This window comes from Camelina sativa, chromosome 15 (assembly GCF_000633955.1).
Source record: "Camelina sativa cultivar DH55 chromosome 15, Cs, whole genome shotgun sequence".
Lineage (NCBI taxonomy): Eukaryota > Viridiplantae > Streptophyta > Magnoliopsida > Brassicales > Brassicaceae > Camelina > Camelina sativa.
Window position 1 is genome coordinate 2,134 of NC_025699.1, and position 21,916 is coordinate 24,049.

General features: G+C 37.3%; 7 protein-coding genes across 8 annotated transcripts; 4 read left to right on the top strand and 3 right to left on the bottom strand.

Annotated features, from left to right (window-relative positions):
* Window positions 179–5,475, bottom strand: LOC104747950 (methyl-CpG-binding domain-containing protein 9-like). Its single transcript, XM_019236591.1, has 8 exons — window positions 4,839–5,475; window positions 3,851–4,544; window positions 2,654–3,766; window positions 1,868–2,548; window positions 1,438–1,740; window positions 900–1,235; window positions 367–465; window positions 179–217 (listed from the first exon to the last, which is right to left on the bottom strand). The coding sequence occupies exons 1-8, from the start codon at window positions 5,360–5,362 to the stop codon at window positions 179–181; spliced, it is 3,789 nt and encodes a 1,262-aa protein (XP_019092136.1). The 5' UTR covers window positions 5,363–5,475.
* On the bottom strand, window positions 6,560–7,688 carry LOC104744210 (photosynthetic NDH subunit of lumenal location 3, chloroplastic-like). Its single transcript, XM_010465220.2, has 3 exons — window positions 7,320–7,688; window positions 6,929–7,215; window positions 6,560–6,820 (listed from the first exon to the last, which is right to left on the bottom strand). The coding sequence occupies exons 1-3, from the start codon at window positions 7,594–7,596 to the stop codon at window positions 6,722–6,724; spliced, it is 663 nt and encodes a 220-aa protein (XP_010463522.1). The 5' UTR covers window positions 7,597–7,688; the 3' UTR covers window positions 6,560–6,721.
* LOC104744211 (mediator of RNA polymerase II transcription subunit 11-like) lies at window positions 9,269–10,898 on the top strand. Its single transcript, XM_010465221.2, has 4 exons — window positions 9,269–9,467; window positions 9,560–9,641; window positions 9,740–9,856; window positions 10,543–10,898. Exons 2-4 carry the CDS (start codon window positions 9,588–9,590, stop codon window positions 10,717–10,719), a joined length of 348 nt encoding a protein of 115 aa, XP_010463523.1. The 5' UTR covers window positions 9,269–9,467; window positions 9,560–9,587; the 3' UTR covers window positions 10,720–10,898.
* On the top strand, window positions 12,142–15,727 carry LOC104744212 (alpha-dioxygenase 1). Its single transcript, XM_010465222.1, has 10 exons — window positions 12,142–12,333; window positions 12,504–12,767; window positions 13,127–13,276; window positions 13,383–13,516; window positions 13,793–14,009; window positions 14,145–14,290; window positions 14,396–14,623; window positions 14,710–14,912; window positions 14,998–15,241; window positions 15,339–15,727. The coding sequence occupies exons 1-10, from the start codon at window positions 12,226–12,228 to the stop codon at window positions 15,562–15,564; spliced, it is 1,920 nt and encodes a 639-aa protein (XP_010463524.1). The 5' UTR covers window positions 12,142–12,225; the 3' UTR covers window positions 15,565–15,727.
* On the top strand, window positions 16,099–18,409 carry LOC104744213. 2 transcript variants are annotated; one of them, XM_010465223.2, is made up of 9 exons: window positions 16,099–16,265; window positions 16,353–16,524; window positions 16,633–16,791; window positions 16,992–17,057; window positions 17,166–17,285; window positions 17,380–17,616; window positions 17,710–17,817; window positions 17,983–18,034; window positions 18,178–18,409. In XM_010465223.2, the coding sequence occupies exons 2-9, from the start codon at window positions 16,414–16,416 to the stop codon at window positions 18,207–18,209; spliced, it is 885 nt and encodes a 294-aa protein (XP_010463525.1). In that variant the 5' UTR covers window positions 16,099–16,265; window positions 16,353–16,413; the 3' UTR covers window positions 18,210–18,409. The 2 variants fall into 2 exon arrangements, with proteins under 2 accessions (XP_010463525.1, XP_010463526.1); XM_010465224.2 differs by having other exon boundaries at window positions 16,099–16,242.
* On the bottom strand, window positions 18,671–20,325 carry LOC104744214 (U-box domain-containing protein 4-like). The gene has a single exon (XM_010465225.1). It carries the CDS (start codon window positions 19,974–19,976, stop codon window positions 18,900–18,902), a length of 1,077 nt encoding a protein of 358 aa, XP_010463527.1. The 5' UTR covers window positions 19,977–20,325; the 3' UTR covers window positions 18,671–18,899.
* On the top strand, window positions 20,436–21,864 carry LOC104744217 (V-type proton ATPase subunit G1). Its single transcript, XM_010465227.1, has 4 exons — window positions 20,436–20,524; window positions 21,035–21,133; window positions 21,288–21,388; window positions 21,482–21,864. The coding sequence occupies exons 2-4, from the start codon at window positions 21,046–21,048 to the stop codon at window positions 21,623–21,625; spliced, it is 333 nt and encodes a 110-aa protein (XP_010463529.1). The 5' UTR covers window positions 20,436–20,524; window positions 21,035–21,045; the 3' UTR covers window positions 21,626–21,864.

Here is a 21,916-nt window from a genome sequence, read left to right on the forward strand (position 1 = left end):
GTGGTAGAACCTATACCAGAAAACAAATAAAGGCTTGAAACTTGAGAAAATAATTGCACCCCAATACTGCAGTTATTCTCATAGAAAAAAGGAGACCATGCATGCAATTTCTGAATTGCGAACATAACGAAAATTATACACGCACACAAAAGGAAGAACCTTTCTAAAGCATATAGCATTAGTGGACATCTTCAGATGCCTCTTTGATCATAAAGGCCTATAACTTGCACAAATAATAAATCTCAAAACATTTTATTCCACAAAGATGCCAAAATATAAATGACTGTCTCCACGTCTAGATGCTACTAAGTAATGAATATAACTTATTGTGTAGAGCATAACAGAGAAAGGAGGGAGAAGACAAACCTCAGCCTCGTATAATGACTTGAATTTTTCAGACAAAGTTGCAACCAGTTCCACATAATCGGGCTGATCCGCATACATAACACGTATACTACTCCACAGCTGCAAATTAGAAAGCTACAGTTAGCATGTCATTCATGAGAAAAATCAAGTTGCATGCATTAAAAAGACCCGCGTCCAGGGATATACCATCAAAATGAAAAATTTAAATTAAGTCATATACTCTCAGACTCAATTGCTGGCTAAAAAATTATCCAATGAACCAGCAAAAGTTCTGGCGTTCAACGGAAAGTTTAACCTGATACTGCTGTGGCATAAAGGGAAGGCAAAAATATTCTAAATATAAACCTGGCTCGTGGGATACTTTTACATTTATGCATCTAAACTAGCAGTGTGACACAAACATACGATACCTAAATTGAATATATAGCACTTTTACTATAAGCATTCAGAAACTAATTCCTAGATCGCACAAGAAGCATCATGCCATCAATTGCACCCAAAAAAAAAAACAGATTTTAGAGGGAAAATCCCACCTCAAGAACATCCTCAAGAAAAGCTTCAGTTGATCCGTTGTATGCACCAGCAGCCAATCTCAAATCAATAGTTCTGAAGTCTAAGGGCCGCGAAACCATTGCAGGTGATCCCAGGAGCCCGTCATCATCATTATCACTGGAATTCAGTAACTTTCGCCCGAGCAAAGTGCAAAATACTTTATCCTCATCTGCGGCTGCAACACCACGCAATACAGCACGGCATTTCTTCATAATGAGATCAGATACACCTATGGGTGTCCGCTTTTTGGTTCCTTTAACAGACCTCTGCACCAAATCTCCACCTCGAACATCCGCTAGCAATGAGAGGACAGCTTTCTGTATCCAGTAGGAGGGAAATAACTAATTTTAGAATTAAGGTGAGTCTAACAAAAAAGCATGTATCATCAGACTGAGACTGAGATTTACAACACCGCAAGAACAAGAAGCAGAAAAACTGAAGTGAATTTGAGAAAACAAGATAAATGGTTTATGCAATTTAAATTTTGCAAGTACGATAATTGGCTTTATAGATTTGAACCTTTGTTGGTCCTGAAGCATTGCCTTTATAAATTTCTTTACTGATGGAATGCTCCAATATCTTCTTTGCCCACTCTGGTGGATTTCTCTCTAAAGCTTCATAAACACACTTTCTGATTCTAGTCCCAACATTTGTTGGAAGCTTTTTCACAGGTTCCAAAACCTGTGCCCACTCTGGAATATCACCATTGCAAGTGTTTGTCTCAGTAGCATCAACGACATCGGATTCATCATCTTCCACATAAAGAACATCAGTTTCGCTTGTCAAAGAACCAGATATTTTCTTAATAGCCTCTGCAAGTAACTGAAGATAAAGAGTTAATATCCACACGTAAATCCAATAAAATGAAACTAAATTTTTGATCCCTTCTTCCAGTATACAAGGAAGATATGTAACGCAGGAAATAATTAGAAAACTAACAAAAACATACCATTGAATCTGCTTCCATCCCAGCCACTCCTGTAAGCGAGCCGCAAAGCAAACCACCATCCCCTTGTAAGCAACGAAATACCTTACCACTTTCATGGGCAGCTATCTCTGCTGATTCGAGATTCCCATCCATTGATAAAAGAGACAAGACGTACCTACGGGCCAATTCAGGCCAAGTGAACTCATTAACAGGAAGCATATGCAGCTTATTTCTTTTGGCAGAAAGTGTACTGTCATCCTTTTTCCGTCCTCGTCTGGATCTTGATTCTCCAGAATCAAAGTTTGGATCAACAAATGCAGCTACCTTGGATTGCAACTCACATATTAGCACTTGCAGAAGCGAAATGTGAGTCCTTGTTAGAAGTGCACTGACACACTGCCCACGAGAGGAATATGAAATCTTAAAATCAGAAGAATCCCCTGCCTTTGTCTCCTTTAGTACAGAATCAGAGGTATTTTTCGCGGGAGAAGGTTGGCAAGATTCATCGAACAAAGAAAAAAGATTAGTAGTTGTACAATCTTTATCAGTCAAGTTCATCTCACTTCTCTTATCATCCTTCCCAGGTTTATCAAGAAACAAACCATCAAAAACTGGATTGATAAGCTCCTGTTCGAGCTTCTCAGGTGAGACAGCCTCTTCAAAACCCAAAATTTCATGGAAACGCCAGAACACTTCAGATACCTAATCAGGCAAGCATAAAAAATGACTATCATATATGCATGGCAGAACTTAGTTATTGGAGGGGTATGTCGTAGATTACCATATAAGGAAAACACATGCCCGTACCTGAAGGAAGTCACCAACAAGCCCAGGAGGAAGCCTCAAACACATTGGCCTCCCAGGAGGAGGGTGTGGATTTCTGACACCATGACCACCATTTAGTTTAGGCTTCTTGGCTTTCCGAGAAATCTCACCGAAAACTTCTTCCTTGACATTTTCCCAGCCTTTTGGTTTGACAACTAGTGCTCCTTCTGCTACAGTTACAGGAACAGAGGAGGAAATTCTACTCTTCAGATTCCTATAATTTGTACAAGATTCGGCACCAGGCATATGTTCAATCATTTCCTGCACAAAATCTGCATCAAGTCCAAATCTGTTTTGATCCAGCCACCTTGACATAGCATCAACTACAGTTGCAATCTCTCTATTATCCTTTTTACCACATGTGACACTGTGAGGAGCCAAAGAACAGCAAAATCTTGACAATGATAAAATTACATTGTCTTTCTCATTCATCGTATCCCAGTTGATTTCTCTTGTTTCTTTGTCAACATGCTTGCAAAGGAAATCCATGGTACCCGTCTGCTTCATGACATTGGAACATGCATCAACAAGTTTTTGACACACCTTGTTCCATGCAACAGACAATGAATCTTCTTCCACAACAATGTCGCCAATGTCAACCCCATGGTCCTGTTTACTGGATAATATACTATCAAAGTCTACTTGAGAAGAACCACCCTCTGAGCGCAAGCAACTGAATGTCTTGGAAATATTATTCTCTTGTAAACAAGACGATATATCATCTCCAAGAGGTGGGGGGTGATCCGAAAGAAGGATCTCAATATTAGCGTCATCATCATGCTCTTGGGTACTGTCTTTACGATCACTTCGTTTTTCAATGTTCTGTTCCACCATTTCATCAATCTTTGGGCAGGAGAAGACAGTTGATCCAAGTGGAATAAATGACTTAGAGCATGGTGACCGTGTAACCTTGAAAACAGGACCAGAACTGCCATCAGATACTTCACATGTAAATAGCGACCCCGTGATTTTATCATGCCAGCAGGACTTATATCCTATTGGATAGATCATGTTGACATTGTGGTAAGACTGTCTTATGTCAATACGTCCAAGTGACAGCACAAAGAAATCTTCAAACTGCATTGGAAGTCCATTCTGAAAATCAAATACACAAACATGAGGACAAAAAGTACAAAATATTGGGAAAAAGAAACCCATCAAGAGAGATTTCAAGCTTACATTTATATTAGCTTCCTCACAACCGCATCCATTATTTCCAGCGCTAAGGGAATCACCAGCCTGAAAATGAGTACCAGATTTAATGGCAAAAGGGGGCATCGTTTGACCGTTGAATGGAACACGCCTGAGCTGAGCACTCACTGAACTACCCTTTTGCTCAGGGAAACCATTGTTTGGCCATCTTGATGTCTTTCTCCTCTTGGGCATATGCAATCTTTCTTGAGGAAGAGAACTTTCATTCCTGATTTCAGCATCCATACAGCTGAAGCTACCATTAACTGCGAAGCCCAGATAACAAGCAACATCTTGTATTGAACTAAATGTTTTTCCGTTCGGAGCACAATACACTGCACATAGCTGATAACTATCTAAAGGCTGTTTAAATTCGACACGCCAACCATCTTCCAATACTCCATGCCTTTCAGATATGAAATGCCTGAGATTTTGCAGAAACAACTCACTTGGATCCAAGGATGGAAATCTAACGGGCAAACTACTGTTGTTCAGGCTTAATGGGAATCCAAAACCTAGATTATGAGAACCCAATGCATCCAAACTCATTTTGGGATTACGAGCCGTTAACCCTGAAGATTCGAGACTAGCATATCCTGGACCAGGACTTGAAAAGCTTGAATGCATGATTGGATTATCAAAAGAGTTTCCCATGCAAGAGCTGCTGGCCAGCATATGCTTTCTGGAGAAGAAGAAACAAGTCATCAGTGATTTACAATTCGGCTAGGTATTTTCTTAGACATGCTCATGTTATATTATAGTAAGGCCAGCAAAAAGCCTATCAAATAAAACCTAAATTCAATTACACCAAATTCTAATCGAGCGGCTTTTCCAGTAGTTTCTAGCTCTCCTTCTAACACCCCTATTCATGTAAAGAAACCCTAACCAAGTCTTAGCATCTGTGTCGTCGATCGATCTCAACCAAAATTAAAATCCTATAAACCCTAATAACGCATACAGAAGCAGGGTAACGTACCTAGAATCAGACGTATCCTCGCCGCCATAACCCTCGGCATCACTGGGAGGCGAGGCGTTCATATCGAGAATGAGCTTAGACTTGACACCAAAGGGCCAGAGTTTGCTCCTCTCGCCGCCAGAAACACAGTCGCTGCACATCCAATCGGAAGAGGGAGCGGCGGCCTCAACGCCGTCGTGAACACAAGAGAGATGAAACCCACGCTCACAAGCATCGCAGACAACAACGAGCTCCATAGACTCAGGCCTTCCACAGGCGGCGCAGGAAGCATCCCGATCCGGTTCAGGAACGTCAGCAGGCGCTCCAGGGGCAGGGTCGGGATTATCGTGAATCGACCTAACAACTTCGACGGGTTCATAGTCGGCGTCGTCATCCGGAGCGGCGGTGCAAACACCGCCGCCGAGAGTAGCGGCGGAAGGGATTTCGTTGAGATCGATGCCGAGAAAGGAGGAGCGGTTATCTTCCTTGACAGCGGCGGTCCTAGTGTCTCCGAGTAGCTCGTTTGTAGAATCAGAGAGTCCCATTATTCGATTAGGTTGATGGAATCGAGCATTGTTTGCATTGAAGAGGAAGAAGAAACTAAAGAAGGAAGAAGTACGAACAAGAAAGAAGAAGAAGAAGAAGAAGAAGAAGAGAAGATTTGTATATTGCTAGAAAGTGAGGAAACAAAAAAAAAGGTTTTTCTTAATTAATTCTCTCTTTATTTTTTTTTGCCTTCCCCAGTTTTCCCGAAGTTCTGTTTGGGGAGAGAAAGAAAAAAACGTGAATTATCTTACCCCTTTTTTTTTTTTTTTACTTTTTGGTGCCTTTCATTTTTTCGAAGATGCTACCCAAAAAAAAATGTTAATTATTGTTAGTTTTTTTTTCTGGTATTATATAGTTAGTTTATAAAATAAGATAAATTTTTACTCTTATGTTTATAAAGTAAATAGTCTATGTTTTTTTTTTTTAAAGTAAATTTGCCTGGATATAACGCGAAAAAGATAAGTAAGGATCCGTAGTCAAATAAATGGTTACTGTGTCAGAAGAAAGGTAAAGAAGAATTTAAAATGATGTTGGCATCACGAGGAAAGTAGCTCCGGGAAGGTGTTGTAATACTCACGTTAACGATCTTATTACTAATCTTCATTACTAGTTTCAATTTTTTTATTTTATTTTTCTAATTAAAGCAGTATGTATGTATTCTTCTTCTTCTCTTTACAAAACTAAGCCCCATTAAAATCAACCGTTTCAGTAGTTGACCAAGTTTGTAAACACATTGTATAAAAAAACCACTACGTACATGCATCTGCCGGTCAAATTAACTACAAGTCTCTCTACTACATCGGTTCGTTTTATCAATGAGAAAATATATATATATTTGTATATCTTTATATAAGAATCAGTAGTATTTGTTAGCTGGTAAATATGGTGAAGAAAGAATAAAATCATTACAGAAATGAGAAAATATATATATATATATATATATATATATTCCATACTAGTCCAACCAAAGTATCTTCGAGGATTACATTACATGAACCAACCAAAGTACTGTATCAGATAAAAAAGAAGAAAATAAAACATCAATTTCGCTCAAAAAATAAAAATATATATTACTCCCTCCGTTTCAAAATATAAGATGTTTAACCAATCATACCCAAGACTGCATAATAGAAAATATAAAATTAATCTAAAAGTTGCATAGAAAGTTGAAAACATCCTATATTATAAAACAAAAATAATCTTCTAAACATCTTATATTATGAAACGGAGGGAGTATATTTTATGACGCCGTACACATGGGTCTAGATTACATTTCTTTTTACTAGAGTACAATTTTTTTTTACCGTGAATGATGGTCAATATATAGCAAGAAAACCAGTGAAAAAACTGAAACGGAATCATGCCATTCTGGTCATGACCTCTTGAAGAAGAATCTTTGTATCTGTATAACACGATTCTGTCTTGCTTAAGTTCTTTGCCTTAGCTGCATCTTCAAGCTGTGAAAAAAACACCACAACACACCACAAATAATCAATCATATAGAGGAGGATAAGTCAATAAAAGAAACAATGCCCTCATAATTAAACCGGCACTAATACTTATACCTTTTCGAAATTGTCGAACAATCTGTTGGCCAAATCGGTGAGAGATTGTTTGTCTTCAGAGGCAGCAGCAGAGATGAGATTGTCGAAATCGTAGAACAAAAAGGTGGATTTAAGCCTCAAGTACTTTTTGACATAGTTTAAAGTATCTGGTCCGATCAAATCCTCCATTGCTAACAGATCAAAAGCATTCTTTTTAACTCTATACATTCTTCCTTTCGTCCCTATATCAGCTACATACACTCCTTTCTTTATGAACGTTCTCGTTCCCGTCTGCTCATTCACGATATCTGTACATTTGAATTGTGTGAGTAGTTTCTGGTACAATTCAGATTTGTATTATACCAAACAAAATTCTCATATTGGTTAGTTGTATGGCTCAAGATGTGCTTACTGTTGTAAATAGGTGGAATTGGAAGAGGACCATCGATCCAAAACCCGTTGTCTTGTGCCAGAGAAACATTATTCTGGCCAAAAATTCCGGTTAGACCTATGGATACAGCAGATCCTAATGTCATCCGTCTAGTGATCTGTACTGAATCCAGTTCTTGACATTCTACGGTTCTCCTGCAAGCAAATCCAGCGGGTTTGCTGATTTTACGACTCTCAGGTAGTTTTGGAATCGAAGATAAAGTGTTTGTGAGGCTGTTAAGATTAAGGAAGTGAGCCATTGTAGCTACAGAGGAAGCTTAAGGTGTCAGCTTTTCTGTTCTTATGTTGGTTTTTTTTATCTGTTTATAAAGGAGAAATAGCGACCATCATCACAAAGATTTTATCTGGACGAAGGGGTGTTTTCGTAGTTCAACTATATTAACAACGTGCTGTCTCAAGGATCCCATCAAGTATAGAACTCGTGCCGTTTCAATTTTTACTACTCAACCAAAGACAGTAGAACTTGAATCTTACTTTGGTTGTTAACTGTTAAAGCTAATAACTTTGCAAATGTTGAAGAGATTCACACTAAAACTTGTAATTTTTTTACCTAACTTTTTAGTAGATTCACACCAAAAGTTGTAATTTTTTACCCAAATTTATACTAATATCTGATATTTGAGACAAAATTTATTTATTTTCTATAAAATTGAACATTTTTTCTACATAGTTATTCAAATAAAACTTCGAAAAAACCTTAAACACCAAAAAAAAAAAAAATGGGACCCCAATCCTTCGCTTGGGTAGCTTTCTCTGGCACTACTCAAAAGCCTGCGTTAAAACCATAACCGCCAGGTCCGTCGTCGTCTCAACATGTCAAAGGCTGGTTATTGCAGCATGTCCTAAATTATATCGCTGAGAAAGTTCAGGTCCAATCAGACTATGCCGATTGGTATGCTAGTGGAGCGTTTCTATTGTTTTATGTCCATTGTCTCTCCTTCAAGCTCAAGGGAGGAGCCGCAAACTTTGGGTCGGCTTATTCGGCATGGACTATCGTTGTTGCCTTCACATCCCATGTCATTGGAGGTTTTTTGGTACATTTGGTGCTTCCTATTTGAGCAATTTATGTTATTCAGCAAGAGATTTCGAAACTACCACTTTTAAAATAAGATGAGCACTAAGACGACAAAAATATTGGTAGAGGGACGACGGGAATGGAAACGATGGTCCTGGTTGTCCAAGTTTGTTTTAAAAAAATTAAAAATATTAATTTTGAAAGAATCTATATATATATATATATTTTTTTTATAATAGAACAACTTTGAAGGAATTTATTTGTTAGCTAAGAAGTGGTAAATAAAGAATATAAGCTGTGATAGGATTAAGAAAAAGTGAACTACAATATTAGTTTTTGTCTAGGAAAAAAAACTAGAATTTTCCATTCATCATCTTAGGATTAGTTGATAAAATATAATATACAGGCTCCAAACTTAATGTTGTATTTAATTTTATGTATACCAAAACGGGAAAGTGAAAAAATGAATTTTCCATCACACAATATGCATTATAGAAAAGATGAATTATCTTTTAGACAAAAAAATGACTTATCTTCTTTCTGTTTTTTTTTTATAATAATATTGAATATTTGTTATTAACCGAAATAGAGATGATATATAGTTTTATGGAATTCTTCAAAAAGTAATCAATAATTTTGCTAAATTAATATATTAATCTTAAACAGCAAGTAAACCGGTGAAAACTGGATCGGATTCATGCCAGAAAATACACTCTTATCGGTTTGAATAAACCAGGACTTAACGAAACAGTAAGTGGATTTTAATCGGTTTATTATTATTATTATTATTTCAATCGGTTTTCTATCGGTTCATATGTATTTTGTGATGATGGTCGTCGAATGGGCTTTTCACTACTAAACAACGTGCTGTTTCAAGGATCCCATCAAGTATAGAACTCGTGCCGTTTCAATTGACAAAATCCTCTTCTCTTCTTATTTTTCCTCTCGCCGATCTGTGTGTTGCCGAGAGACTCTCCGTTGCTGATCTTCATCTCGCCGTCAAAATTCGCCGTATTCTCCCGTTGATTCTGAATTCTCCGTGTTCCCCTCCGTCCTTACTTTCTTGAATCGCCGTCGCCGTCGTGTTCCATTGAGGTACTTCCACTGCTCCGATTTGAGTATTTATTGTAGTGTATGTGTATGAATGGATTTGAGTTTGACGTAATTTTGATTGATGTATAATTCAGTTTCGTCGGTCCTCTAGAGAAATCGTGGATGGATCCGCAGACGCAGAACACTTCGTTGCAGCGACTCCAGAATGTCGAGAATGTGAAAATTTCGGAACAATCTCTGACTTATTTCTTTCCTTAGAGAGATTGATTGATTATGTGATGTGAGAATGTGTATGCGTTTTTTCTTCCGCGCAGAGAGTTGTAAAGGTTTTGGAACTAGCTGGAGGAGTGATGGAAGAGCTCGCGAGCCCTTCTGGTCCCAAGAAAGAGTTCGTTAACAGCCATTGCCGAGAGTTTATGCAATCTATGAAGGTTTCTTACTTACTCCAATCTCTTCTTCTTCACTCCCATTTATGAGTGATTGGATTCTAGTGTTTTGATAAAACTAGCTTATAGAAGAACGTTTGGGCTCATTGACACAAGTCTAGATTAGTATTTTTTCTGCTCTTTCATCATATTTCCCTTCCTTTTTATGAGTGTTGATCATTCAATTTGACACAAGTCTATATTAGGGTTCATTACATTGCCTGATCAAAGTTTAGGGTTTAGTCTTCAAGACGGCCACTGCATTTCGTTTTGCAGTTAATGTACTGTTTCTTCTTTGGTTAGTGAACATATATGGTTTCATGTCTCACAATCTCTATGTTTGTATTCCTTTCCTGTTTCTTAGGATTTGACATTGATCCTTCAGTCTTAGGCTTAAGGTTTATGAGTGATGGATGTTGATATTTTCATATTTGATAGAGCCTCACTGTTCAAAGAACATTTGGGCTCTCATTTGACACAAATCTAGATTAGAGAGTATTACATTCCATGAACAAGTAAAAAGGCTTTTCTTTTTTGCTGGAGTTTTGATTTTGGGTTTTCTGTCTTGAATGAAAGTTTGAATATTTCAGCTTCATTGTCTGATCCATGAACATGTTCATCTTGGACTTTACATATATGCAGCATATAATCTATCGCCAATCCATATATAATACAAACATGAAAATTTGCAGGATATTCAAGTGACACTAAGGGAAGAGATCAAAAGCGCTTGCGAGTACCGTCCCTTTGAGAAATGCGATTACAACGCTGGAATAGCTAATGAGATCTGCTTCCAGAAGCTTGAATATGTTCTCACGCAGCTTGATGATCTGAAACAAACTGCTGACCGGTATACTTCATCAGATTGAGCTCGCAACTCTATGCAGATTTGCTCATGTTTGTGGGATTTTACAAGTTGTCTCTGTCTTCCTTGGTTTTGATATTCATAAAATTCTTACTTGAAGAATTATGTTAAACCATTGTGCTATATAGTCTCTAGATCAGTTGTAGGTTATCCCACTAAAGTTTGTCTGGTTTTTTTTTAGCATGAGTGCCCTGTTGCACACAAGTAACATCTTCTCCTACTTACTAGTATATTAGATTTTGCAAAAAAAAAATATAGGTGTATTCGGTTAAAATATCCATCTACCGGACCAATTTTATTGCAGTTAAATGTATTTTTTGCTGTATCGATTAAAAAAAGTTGGTAACAACTTGAGTTGAATGTGCAATGCACCATTCATTCCATTAGTGGTTTAATAGCATCAACAGCTGAAATATCCGGTTACATGTGATTGGAACCAAAGCCGGTTCATGAGAACCATTCGCAAATTCCGGTACGATCTGTTGAGCTACTCATTAAAATTTCGAACAAACCGGACGACAAGTTCCCGTACTGAGATTACGCGATGAGATTGGAATATTGGATAGTGGGTACCTGAATGTCACGCGCTGGCCAACCTTTTTTGAATTTTAATAAAAAAATATTATTCTGCCTTATTGTTTAAAAAAAAAAAAATTGTGATCAAATAAAAAATACGACATTATTTGAAAAGTCTGACATGTCTACTTTGAATACACAATTCACATTCTGCAAACAAAAAGAGCCAACATTATGTTAATTTGTTTCTATATTACATGTCTTATTATTATAATCAGGTCTCTATTCGTAAAATTCTAGTATCTAATATGAAATATATCTTTATCAAACAAATTCAGGCATTTGGTCCAGTTTGACTTCACTTCATCGCCCTTTCGTTTTGGAACCCGGCCGGCCGGCCCCTACATGTGATTGTTAAGATTTTCATAGGATGATGATTCATATTTTCGAATATAATAGACTCACACTTGTCAAGAATATATTATTTTACTGTATAAAATTAGGTTGAAGGTAATAAAAACACGTACCTTGCTTCATGATGGCTGATGGCTGATAAATCACAATGATAAAAGGTTAATGAGTCGCACTTTCGAAATTATAATAACACGAAAAAAATTGACACTAAGAATACATATATTTAGGAAGAATAAAATAACTCAATTTGATTTTAGTTAGTGTATACATTTTGAATACTAGCCGTCTCTTTTTTTTTCTTCTTCGTGGTTTATGCTTCTAAATAGACAACTAACACATTTTCAAAATTATACTAACAAGAAAATAATTGACACTAAGAATACATATATTTAGGAAGAAAAAAATAAACTCAATTTGATTAAGTAGTGTACATATTTGAACAAACTTCTCTTTTTTTTCATGGTTTATGCTTATAAATAGACAACTAACACCAAGGTTTTCTTACAACCCTCACAACTCTATTCAAACATTTATCTTTGTGACTACTCTTTCTACGATAACCCCAAAAAAACTCAACAGGATGAAAGTAATTACTTCTCTAATCTCTTCCATTATACTTAAATTCATCCACAAAGACTTCCATGAGATTTACGCAAGAATGTCCCTCCTCGATCGTTTTCTACTTCTTGTAAGTAAATTGATCTTTGCACGTAGAATCACATCCAAACTTTTTCTCTTTGGAATGGAATGAATTGAAGTTGTTATCAATGCATATTCTTTTTATTTTTTATTTTTGCCACACAGCACTTCTGTTACTAGCTCTATTATTATAAATCTAACGTTTACATGGCCGTGCAGATCGTCCATGCAGTGGATAAGATGGTTCCATGGCATAACCTTCCGGTTTTCTTGGGTTTAGCCTATCTTGAAGCACGTAGACATCTTCACCAAGAATACAATCTTCTCAACGTCGGTCAAACTCCGGTTGGAACACGGTTTGATCCTGCTAATTTTCCGTACCGGACTGCTGACGGAAAATTCAATGATCCGTTTAATGAAAGCGTCGGCAGTCAAAATACTTTTTTCGGAAGAAATTGTCCTCCTGTCGATCAGAAAACAAAGGTAATTACGTACATATGTGTGTTGGATTTTAAGTTAATCAGTTTGATAATCAAAGAATATAATCTAAAATGAATCAGTTAGACTTTGGTAATTTATCAATATCATTTTTGATTATGAGAATATAAAATGCTTTACATGTTTTGTTTCACGTCTTTGGATGAAAAAATGAAACTAAGCAAACCAATTAAAATTGGGTAATTAATGACTTTATGTTATGCTAATATATTATTAATTTGATATCAAACAATTATTTGTTGAGAAGTTTTCAATATTTAAACACGTTTTATCATTTTAGCAAATTTTGAAATATTCAAAATAAAATAAAAATTAAGCGTGTTTTTTGTGATATATTTTTGAAGTTACTGAGGCCAGACCCCATGGTGGTGGCGACGAAATTATTAGGAAGGAGAAAGTTTATCGACACAGGAAAACAATTCAATATGATTGCAGCTTCTTGGATACAATTCATGATCCATGATTGGATTGATCATCTTGAAGACACTCACCAAGTTCGTCTTTTATTTTTTCAATTTCATCTATTTACGTCATATATATGTTTTTTAATGAAACAATTAAATTGATTCAATTACTCCGGTTAAATATTGGTTTACTTAGATCGAGCTTGTGGCTCCAAAAGAAGTAGCGAACAAGTGTCCGTTGAGCTCCTTTAAGTTCTTCAAGACAAAGGAAGTCCCTACCGGTTTCTTCGAAATCAAGACTGGTTCGCAAAATATCCGTACACCTTGGTGGTAATTATTTTATTATAACCTTATTATATAAATAACTAAACTGTGTTAAGGATCACTAGAATGTGTGAAGGATCATTTAAGTTTAGAAAAGTTTAATTGATTTTATTAGGTTTCGTTCGGTTCTAAATTTTGACTCGTTTTAAATTAACATTTAGCATTATATCTATAGATGATATATATATTGGACGACGTAAACACACATCCATGCATACAAATTACGTTTGATTATGTATGTATGAAGACTGCAAATAATTTAGAGAATAATTAATAAATTAGGGATTCGAGCGTCATCTATGGAAGCAACTCGAAAACAATGGATAGAGTGAGAACTTACAAAGATGGGAAACTAAAGATATCGGAGGAGACGGGTCTCCTTCTCCATGACAACGACGGCATAGCCATCTCCGGCGACATTCGTAACAGTTGGGTTGGCGTCTCCGCTTTGCAAGCCCTCTTCATCAAAGAGCACAACGCCGTATGCGACGCCCTCAAGGTTCAATATTTGTTTTTTTTTTTAAAATAATGTAAATTACGAAATCTGAATATTTTTACTGTTGTACATGCATGATATACCCTAAAAAGAAAAAAAATACTAATCCAGTTTGAAAACTTTATTTAAAATATATAGGATGAGGATAAGGATTTGGAAGACGAAGATTTGTATCGGCACGCGAGGCTAGTGACCTCAGCGGTGATAGCCAAGATTCACACCATAGACTGGACAGTGCAGCTTCTCAAAACCGACACTTTACTTGCTGGAATGCGAGCAAACTGGTAATCAATAACACATTTTTTTTATCATTCATAATTGATCACGTTACGTACACATGCATGGTGCAATCTAACACTTTTAATATATATTTTTGTGATTTTCCTTAGGTATGGAATACTAGGAAAGAAGTTTAAAGATTCTTTCGGACATGCAGGCAATTCGATCTTGGGAGGTGTCGTGGGTACGAAAAAAACTAAAAATCATGGAGTCCCTTACTCTCTAACCGAAGATTTCACTAGCGTCTATCGAATGCACTCTCTCTTACCTGATCAACTCCAGATGCGTGACATTGACGATGTACCCGGAACTAATAAATCTCTACCGTTGACCAAAGAGTATAACTCTATATATATACACATCTATTTCTCCTATTTTGAAGTTTCCAAAAAGTTTTTAAATGGTTTTATTTATTTGGGTTTAGGATTTCTATGATACATTTGATTGGTCCCAAGGGAGAAGAAACCATGTCTCAGATTGGATTCACTAAGCTAATGGTCTCAATGGGTCACCAAGCAAGTGGTGCCCTCGAACTGATGAATTATCCAATGTGGTTTAGAGACATTGTTCCCCAAGACCCCAACGGCCAAGAACGTCCGGACCACGTTGACTTAGCTGCTTTAGAGAGTAAGTCAATCTGATCTCTCAGCCATTCATTGTTGTCTGACTTGAATTCTCACTTGATTGGTGGATTCGTGGTCGATTATTTTAGTCTATAGGGACAGGGAGAGAAACGTCCCACGGTACAACGATTTCAGGAGAGCAATGTTTATGATACCGATAACCAAGTGGGAAGATCTCACCGACGATGAGGAAGCTATTGAAGTGCTGGATGACGTGTACAATGGTGATTTGGAGGAGCTTGATCTTCTCGTGGGACTTATGGCAGAGAAGAAGATCAAAGGTTTTGCTATCAGTGAGACTGCTTTTTACATTTTCCTCCTCATGGCCACAAGGTATATATATGTTATCTGGTTGTTATATTTTTTTTTCAAACCAAAATATAATACACTAGAATAGAAAAGCTGAATCTAACACTACTAATTTAAACAGGCGATTAGAAGCGGACAGATTTTTCACTAGCGATTTCAATGAAACAATCTATACAAAGAAGGGACTTAAATGGGTGAATACTACAGAGAGTCTCAAAGATGTGTTTGATCGTCATTATCCTGAAATGACCGATAAATGGATGAACTCCGAAAGTGCATTTTCAGTATGGGATTCACCACCCGTTACCAAAAATCCAGTCCCTCTATATCTCCGAATTCCTTCTTAGATCATTCTAATATGTTATCTATGCAATTTGAATGAATTTTATTTGTTTATTGGCATTTTGTTGGTTGTGAGCTGTGTGTTATATATTGTAAGTTATTTGACATCATCATTCATGTACTATATAAAGAACAATATTTATATATCAATAATGTGTTTGTTATTAAGTAGTAGATGTAATATAATTTTTCATGCCATTGTAAGTTTCATTATTAAAATTGAGATTGAAATCAAGTTAAGTTCAATTGTTCAAACTAATTTTATCTAATTTTCATATAGGCCTATTTTTATATATAAACCACACAACAAATTGTTATCATTGAGAAGATTATGTTCAGACCTATTTTTGAGAAGATTATAATTATCAAACCCACACAGCAAATTAAAGAAAAAGGTAAATTAGAGAATAACACTAAAAACGGCAAGTAGTTTTGTTCGTATGACACCGAACGACACAACACAAGTATACCAAATCTTCGAACCCTAATAAAATATTGGGCTTTAATTCCCGCCGAAGCCCATCTACATATTTGTCCTTTCTAGCTCCGTTCCATCAAAGCAGCACTCTCAGTCTCAAGGTCAAGCATATGCGTACGATCATGAGCTGAGTTTTGAAATTCGAAAACCAAAACTTCCGGTGAAATCTCTCTCGCTCGAAGCGCGTTGGCTGTTCGGATTCTGGGTATCTGTTGAATTGCTTTCTGGGTTTGTTCTTTGTTCGTTTGACTTGGTTTTAGGGTTTTTTTTTTTAATGTGATGTCGCTAACTCGGGGTTTTTGTTGATTCCTGCAGATTTGGGATTTTAGGGTTTGTGATTGGAATTTAGAGATATTATAGTAGTGTAAATTGGTTTATGGGTTCCACGATGGAGGATGCGAAAGATGCGTTTTACATCGTTCGTAAGGGAGACATCATTGGTGTGTATCGAAGCTTGACCGAGTGCCAAGAACAAGCTGGATCATCTGTATTAATTTCTCTCTTTCTTCTATCTTATTCACTGCTGTTGAACTTGATATCTCCGTCTGCATTATTAGGACTTACATTGATTTTTTTGTATTTGGTTTTGTTTCAGGTGTCAGATCCTGCAATGAGTGTGTACAAAGGATATGGGTTGCCAAAAGGAGCAGAGGACTTGTTATCTTCGTCTGGAATGAAGAACGCTCTCTTTTCTATCAATGCATCTTATGTCAAAGATGATGTTTTTGGGAAACTCATTCCTTGTCCTGTTCAGGTTTGATTCACAATCTTGTTGATCTGAGTTAACATTCTTTTATGAGAGACTGAAAAAGACAGAGTGATCTTAGTTCAGATATATCATACTGTCCAGGAACATTTATCATGTTTAAATGTGTAATCTGAGATTATTTCAGTTGAGTTCTTACTAAATTGGGATTCTAAATTTTGTTCTGAAGTTTCGATTTTGCATTTCAGCAACCATCTTCCTGCCAAGGAGGCACTTCCAACAAACCTTCCCCGGCTAAGAGATTGCAGGCAATGGTAAAAACTCTAAATCTCGTCAGCTATAGACATAGTTCAATAGTAACTGTATCTTTCTCAGTCTCTTTGAAGATAATGATGAAAGTTCTTGTGCCTCTACTCTTTCAGGGAAGTGATGAATCAGGTTCACTTTCCGCGAGTCCTGCGCAAAAGCATCTTAAGACAGAAAATGACATGGTTCATCGGGTTCCTTCCAGTCTCTTGACTCGGCAACCTATACTTCAAAATGTAATAACACCAAACAAAATATATATATTTCAGTCATATGCTTGGTTTTCTTTTTTTGCATCTTCTTAATTTGTAGTCCATCGTTTTCCCTCAGGATTCATGTTCCATTGAGTTTGATGGTGCTTCTAAAGGAAACCCAGGAAAAGCTGGTGCAGGAGCTGTTCTCCGTGCTTCAGATAAAAGTGTCCTCTTCTATTTACGGGAAGGTGTTGGCATTGCCACAAACAACGTTGCAGAGTATCGTGCTCTGATTCTTGGTTTAAAGTCTGCTCTCGACAAAGGGTTTAAAAATGTGCGCGTCAAAGGAGACTCAATGCTTGTCTGTATGCAGGTGCAGATAGAATTCAGCCCATTTGTTTTTTTTCTCTATTGTTTGGATCATTCATGATAGAACCTTGATGACTTGGATTCGTCAATGGACCAGGTTCAAGATGCATGGAAAACAAAACATCCGAAGATGGCTGAGCTATGCAAACAGGCAAAGGAGCTCAAGAGCAAGTTTACAACATTCCATATCGAACACATTGACAGGGTAAGCCACCAAACCCTTTTTGGTTTAGCTGCTGATTTGTAGATCTTCAATCATGTTTGGTTTTAAGAGTTTTATTGCGAACAACAATTGAATATATTTTTTGTTTCGTTGTTAAGGTAATATGATATGAAAATGACCATTAATTGTAAGTTGTCTGCTTTGTAGGAATTCAATTCTGATGCTGATAATCAAGCTAACTGTGCGATTGCTCTGGCAGGTGAGTTAGTTTGAGATCTTTAAAGCTAATAGCAATCCTAATTTTGTTTTTATTTAAACTGGATCTTGAAAGAAATCCATACGCATCAATCTAACCAGGTTTGAATTTTTTTCGTTTTCTTTTGTCATTGCGTATCCATCCAGAGGGTCAAACGATGGTGATTCCAGGCCGCTAGAAGAGAGTGCTATATATGAATAGTTTAGTATTCCTGTTTTCATGTTTCTGGGATCGTGTCTTTAAACATGCTGTGTGTTGGGATAAACATGAACATGGTGGAACATGTTCTCTTCTCTCTTTTATTCTGTCCCCCAGCTTGTTGAAATATCAGTCACTTGTTCGCCAAGTTAAATTTCTAAGAAATACGTTTTATATTTATTGTTTCTCTTTTCTTTTTTTCCAAACAAGAATGTTATCTTTTTTTTGTTAGAGCCAAAGCCGAAAATAACAAAATGGATGACTAAAAGTAAAAGGGCTAGACTCTAGATAAAATGTACAAAGCACTAATTTTTCTACATTATTTCGTGCACAAACTATTTACAGACGTTCCAACTACATATAGAATAAACTCATTCTGGATCGTACTTGGACATAGATAGAGAGAAGTGTTAAAAACCAAACAGAACTTAACGAATTGGATCACAAAAGAAGAAGCCAAACTCAAGATATATGTAAAATTACAAGCCCACTAATTTTCTACATATAAACTATTTACATTTTTTTTTACTTTCCCTTTTCTGATTGTTTGTATCTTCGCATTAACAGTAAAAAAAAGAAAAAAAAAAGAGTGTAAAAAGATAAAAACAAAAGGGAAGAAGAAGAAGAAGAAAATGTCTAAAGAAAAAAAAAAAAGGGTCAATCAAACATCTCAGAGTTGGGAAGAAGATCTGCCACCACCATTACTAATGGATCTTGGTTGCCTTAGAAGCTCAATCAACGCCTCGGCCTTTTGCTTAGCTCGACTTGTTCCTGCCTGAGACAAAGCCACTAGCGGAGGTATCGCTCCTTCTCTAGCCACCATGGTTCGATACACAACACTCTCCTCACAGAGCTGTAGCAATATCGACACAGCCATCTCTTTCTGCCTCTGCGTCCCCGCCTCAACGATCTCCACCAGCACCGGAACTCCTCCTTCCTCCACAATCGCCGGCTTCGATTCCGGCACCGACATCAACAAACTCATCACAAACGCCGATTTATCCACCATATTAGATCCGAAATCCGCCATCAATTCCACCAACGGCTTCATAATCCCAGATTGCACGGCTCTGATTTTGTTCTCTTTAGCCGAGCAGAGCGAGTAGAGAGCCGTGGAGGCGTCCTTCTTCGCTCTGAATCCTCCCGTTTCCAGAAGGTTCACAAGGAGAGGGATGGCTCCGGATCTTCCGATGGCGACTTTGTTCTCCTCGACCTGAGATAGACGGAGGAGAGCACAGGCGGAGTTCTCTTTAGCCGTGGGGGTTCCCATTTTCAAAGCCCTGACGAGAGGCTTAATAGCACCGGAAGAAGCGATGAGGTCTTTGTTCTCGTCGCAGAGAGAGAGGTTCAAGATCGCGGTGACACCGTACTCCTGGAGCTGAAGATCGGAAGAGGAGATGAGAGAAATCAGAGGCTTGATGGCACCGGCTTTGGCGATTTTGATCCGGTTCTCAGGTTTGTTCTTGGATAAGAGCCTGATCTCCATAGCAGCCTGTTTCCTCTGGTCGTTATCGGAGGAGGAGGAATCGAGAAGCGAAACGAGATGAGAGATGAGATCATCGGAATTGTCAGAGGAGCAAGAGAGAAGGAGACGACGGCTTTCGGAGGAAGCAGTGGGAAATTCGCCGGATCTGTCGCTGTTACAATCGCTGAAAGCGGAGGAGGAGTCGTTGACACTTAAATCGCTGAATTTGCGGCCCATATAGGTGAAGCTTCCGCCGCCGGGGCGATGGTTCTCCATCTCCATCGATAAATCAAAGGATCATCAAATTAAAATAAAAACGTGGGTGGGGGATTGCTCTCGCTTTAGGGTTCGTTTGTCTGTCAGGAATATTTGTTTCCGATGTGAATTGTATTTAGTTTAGCCCCAAAAGGAAGGAAGGAAGAAAGAATGAGCTGCCTGCTGCTATAGACTCTGTCTTACAGAGAGAGAGAGAAAGAAGAGCAATTATAATACCCTTCTTTTATTATTATACTATTTAATAGTAATAATAATATAAGATGTATGGGCTTTTTTTAATATTTATTTTATGTTTTTGCAATGGTATTATTACGAGGCGTTGTATAACTCCACGTGTCTAGACGTGAATTTGGGCTTTTTCTAGGAGATGATAAGACCCACTATAAACGTGGGCTTTAATTGCTATACAACGTGGGCCCACTACTGATGTTAGTCATACAAGTAGTATAGGAAGGAGATAGACGTGTTTGTTGTTGTTAATAGATTTGCTCTCCGATTTGATCTCTCTCTCTCTCTCTCTCTCTCTCCTCCGTGGAAACAACAACGAGCGAAAGGTATACGCGTCTTCTTCTCTCTACTTCTTTCTATCGGAAGTCAAAATGTCTTAGACGTTTCTGGAGATGATTTGGGAATTCTACAGGGGGACTTAAAATGTTAGGATTGATACTTACTTAGAGCAGTTGGGTTTGTTCGTTTTCTTTTTTAGATCAACTAAATTCGAATCCTCACTGCTCTTTTTGGGCTATTAGATCTGTTTGATTCTGAGTCTTGTTTTGGTTCCGAGTTGTGATTTGCTAGATTTAACAGATCTGCTTTGAATTTACTGAGTTAATTATTATTATGTTTCTCTATCCGAGCCTGTTGTGCTCGCTCGAATCCAACGAAAATTTACCGGAACAAGGACTGTATGTAACTTAGTCAGTTTCAGAATTCATATGATCGTATTGATCAGTTAGATCATGTTTAGGTTTCTTCGAATTTAATGTTATGTTTTTGACTCTAATGGAAGTTCAGATTTTGTGTTGTATGATGATGACCTTTGATTTTTTTTTTTGTGTGTGTAGGATAAAAGAAGATGGATTCCAGCAGAGGTCAAGGTGGTATCCAGCAGTTGCTTGCTGCTGAGCTAGAAGCTCAACACATTGTCAATGCTGCCAGAACCGGTAAATGATCTGAAACTCTACAACGTACCAAAAGTGTTGGCTTGATCAGGCTGCTTGTTTAAGTGTACCTTTAGAATTGGGGAGCATAATGCTTGATTTTATATATATGTTTTTGAAAATTGATATTCATCATGTGTGTGTTTCTTGGTTGCAGCAAAAATGGCAAGACTGAAGCAAGCCAAGGAAGAGGCTGAGAAAGAGATTGCCGAATACAAAGCTAAAACCGAGCAAGACTTCCAGAGGAAACTCGAGGAGGTAAAAGAATTAAAAAAAAAAGAATGTCTTCTTTAGTCAATCTACAAAAACTAGTTTGCTTTTCTCTAAAAGTATTATGATATGTGAAAACAGACTAGTGGAGACTCTGGTGCGAATGTGAAGAGGCTGGAGCAAGAGACTGATACCAAAATCGAGGAGTTGAAGAACGAAGCATCCAGGATTTCCAAAGATGTTGTGGAAATGCTTCTCAAACATGTCACTACTGTGAAGAACTGATGAGACTTTTTATAACCCGAGTATAAAAAAATGGTTTGTGTATGATGGTGAAAAAAGTGGGAGTCAATTTTTGAGTATCTGCTTCTCTCTCTCTACCTCTCTTGTGGTGTTCCAGAGACTCATCTCATATGATTATTGCTATTTATTCTCTCTTTCTCTGTGTACTCCTCGTTTGTATTCATATCTGTAATAAGCTGAGAGCAGAGGAACTCATTGGATTATTTATTTTCTTATTATTATTATCTCTTAAAAAAGCAATAAATCTCAATTGGATTGGGCTTAATATCATAG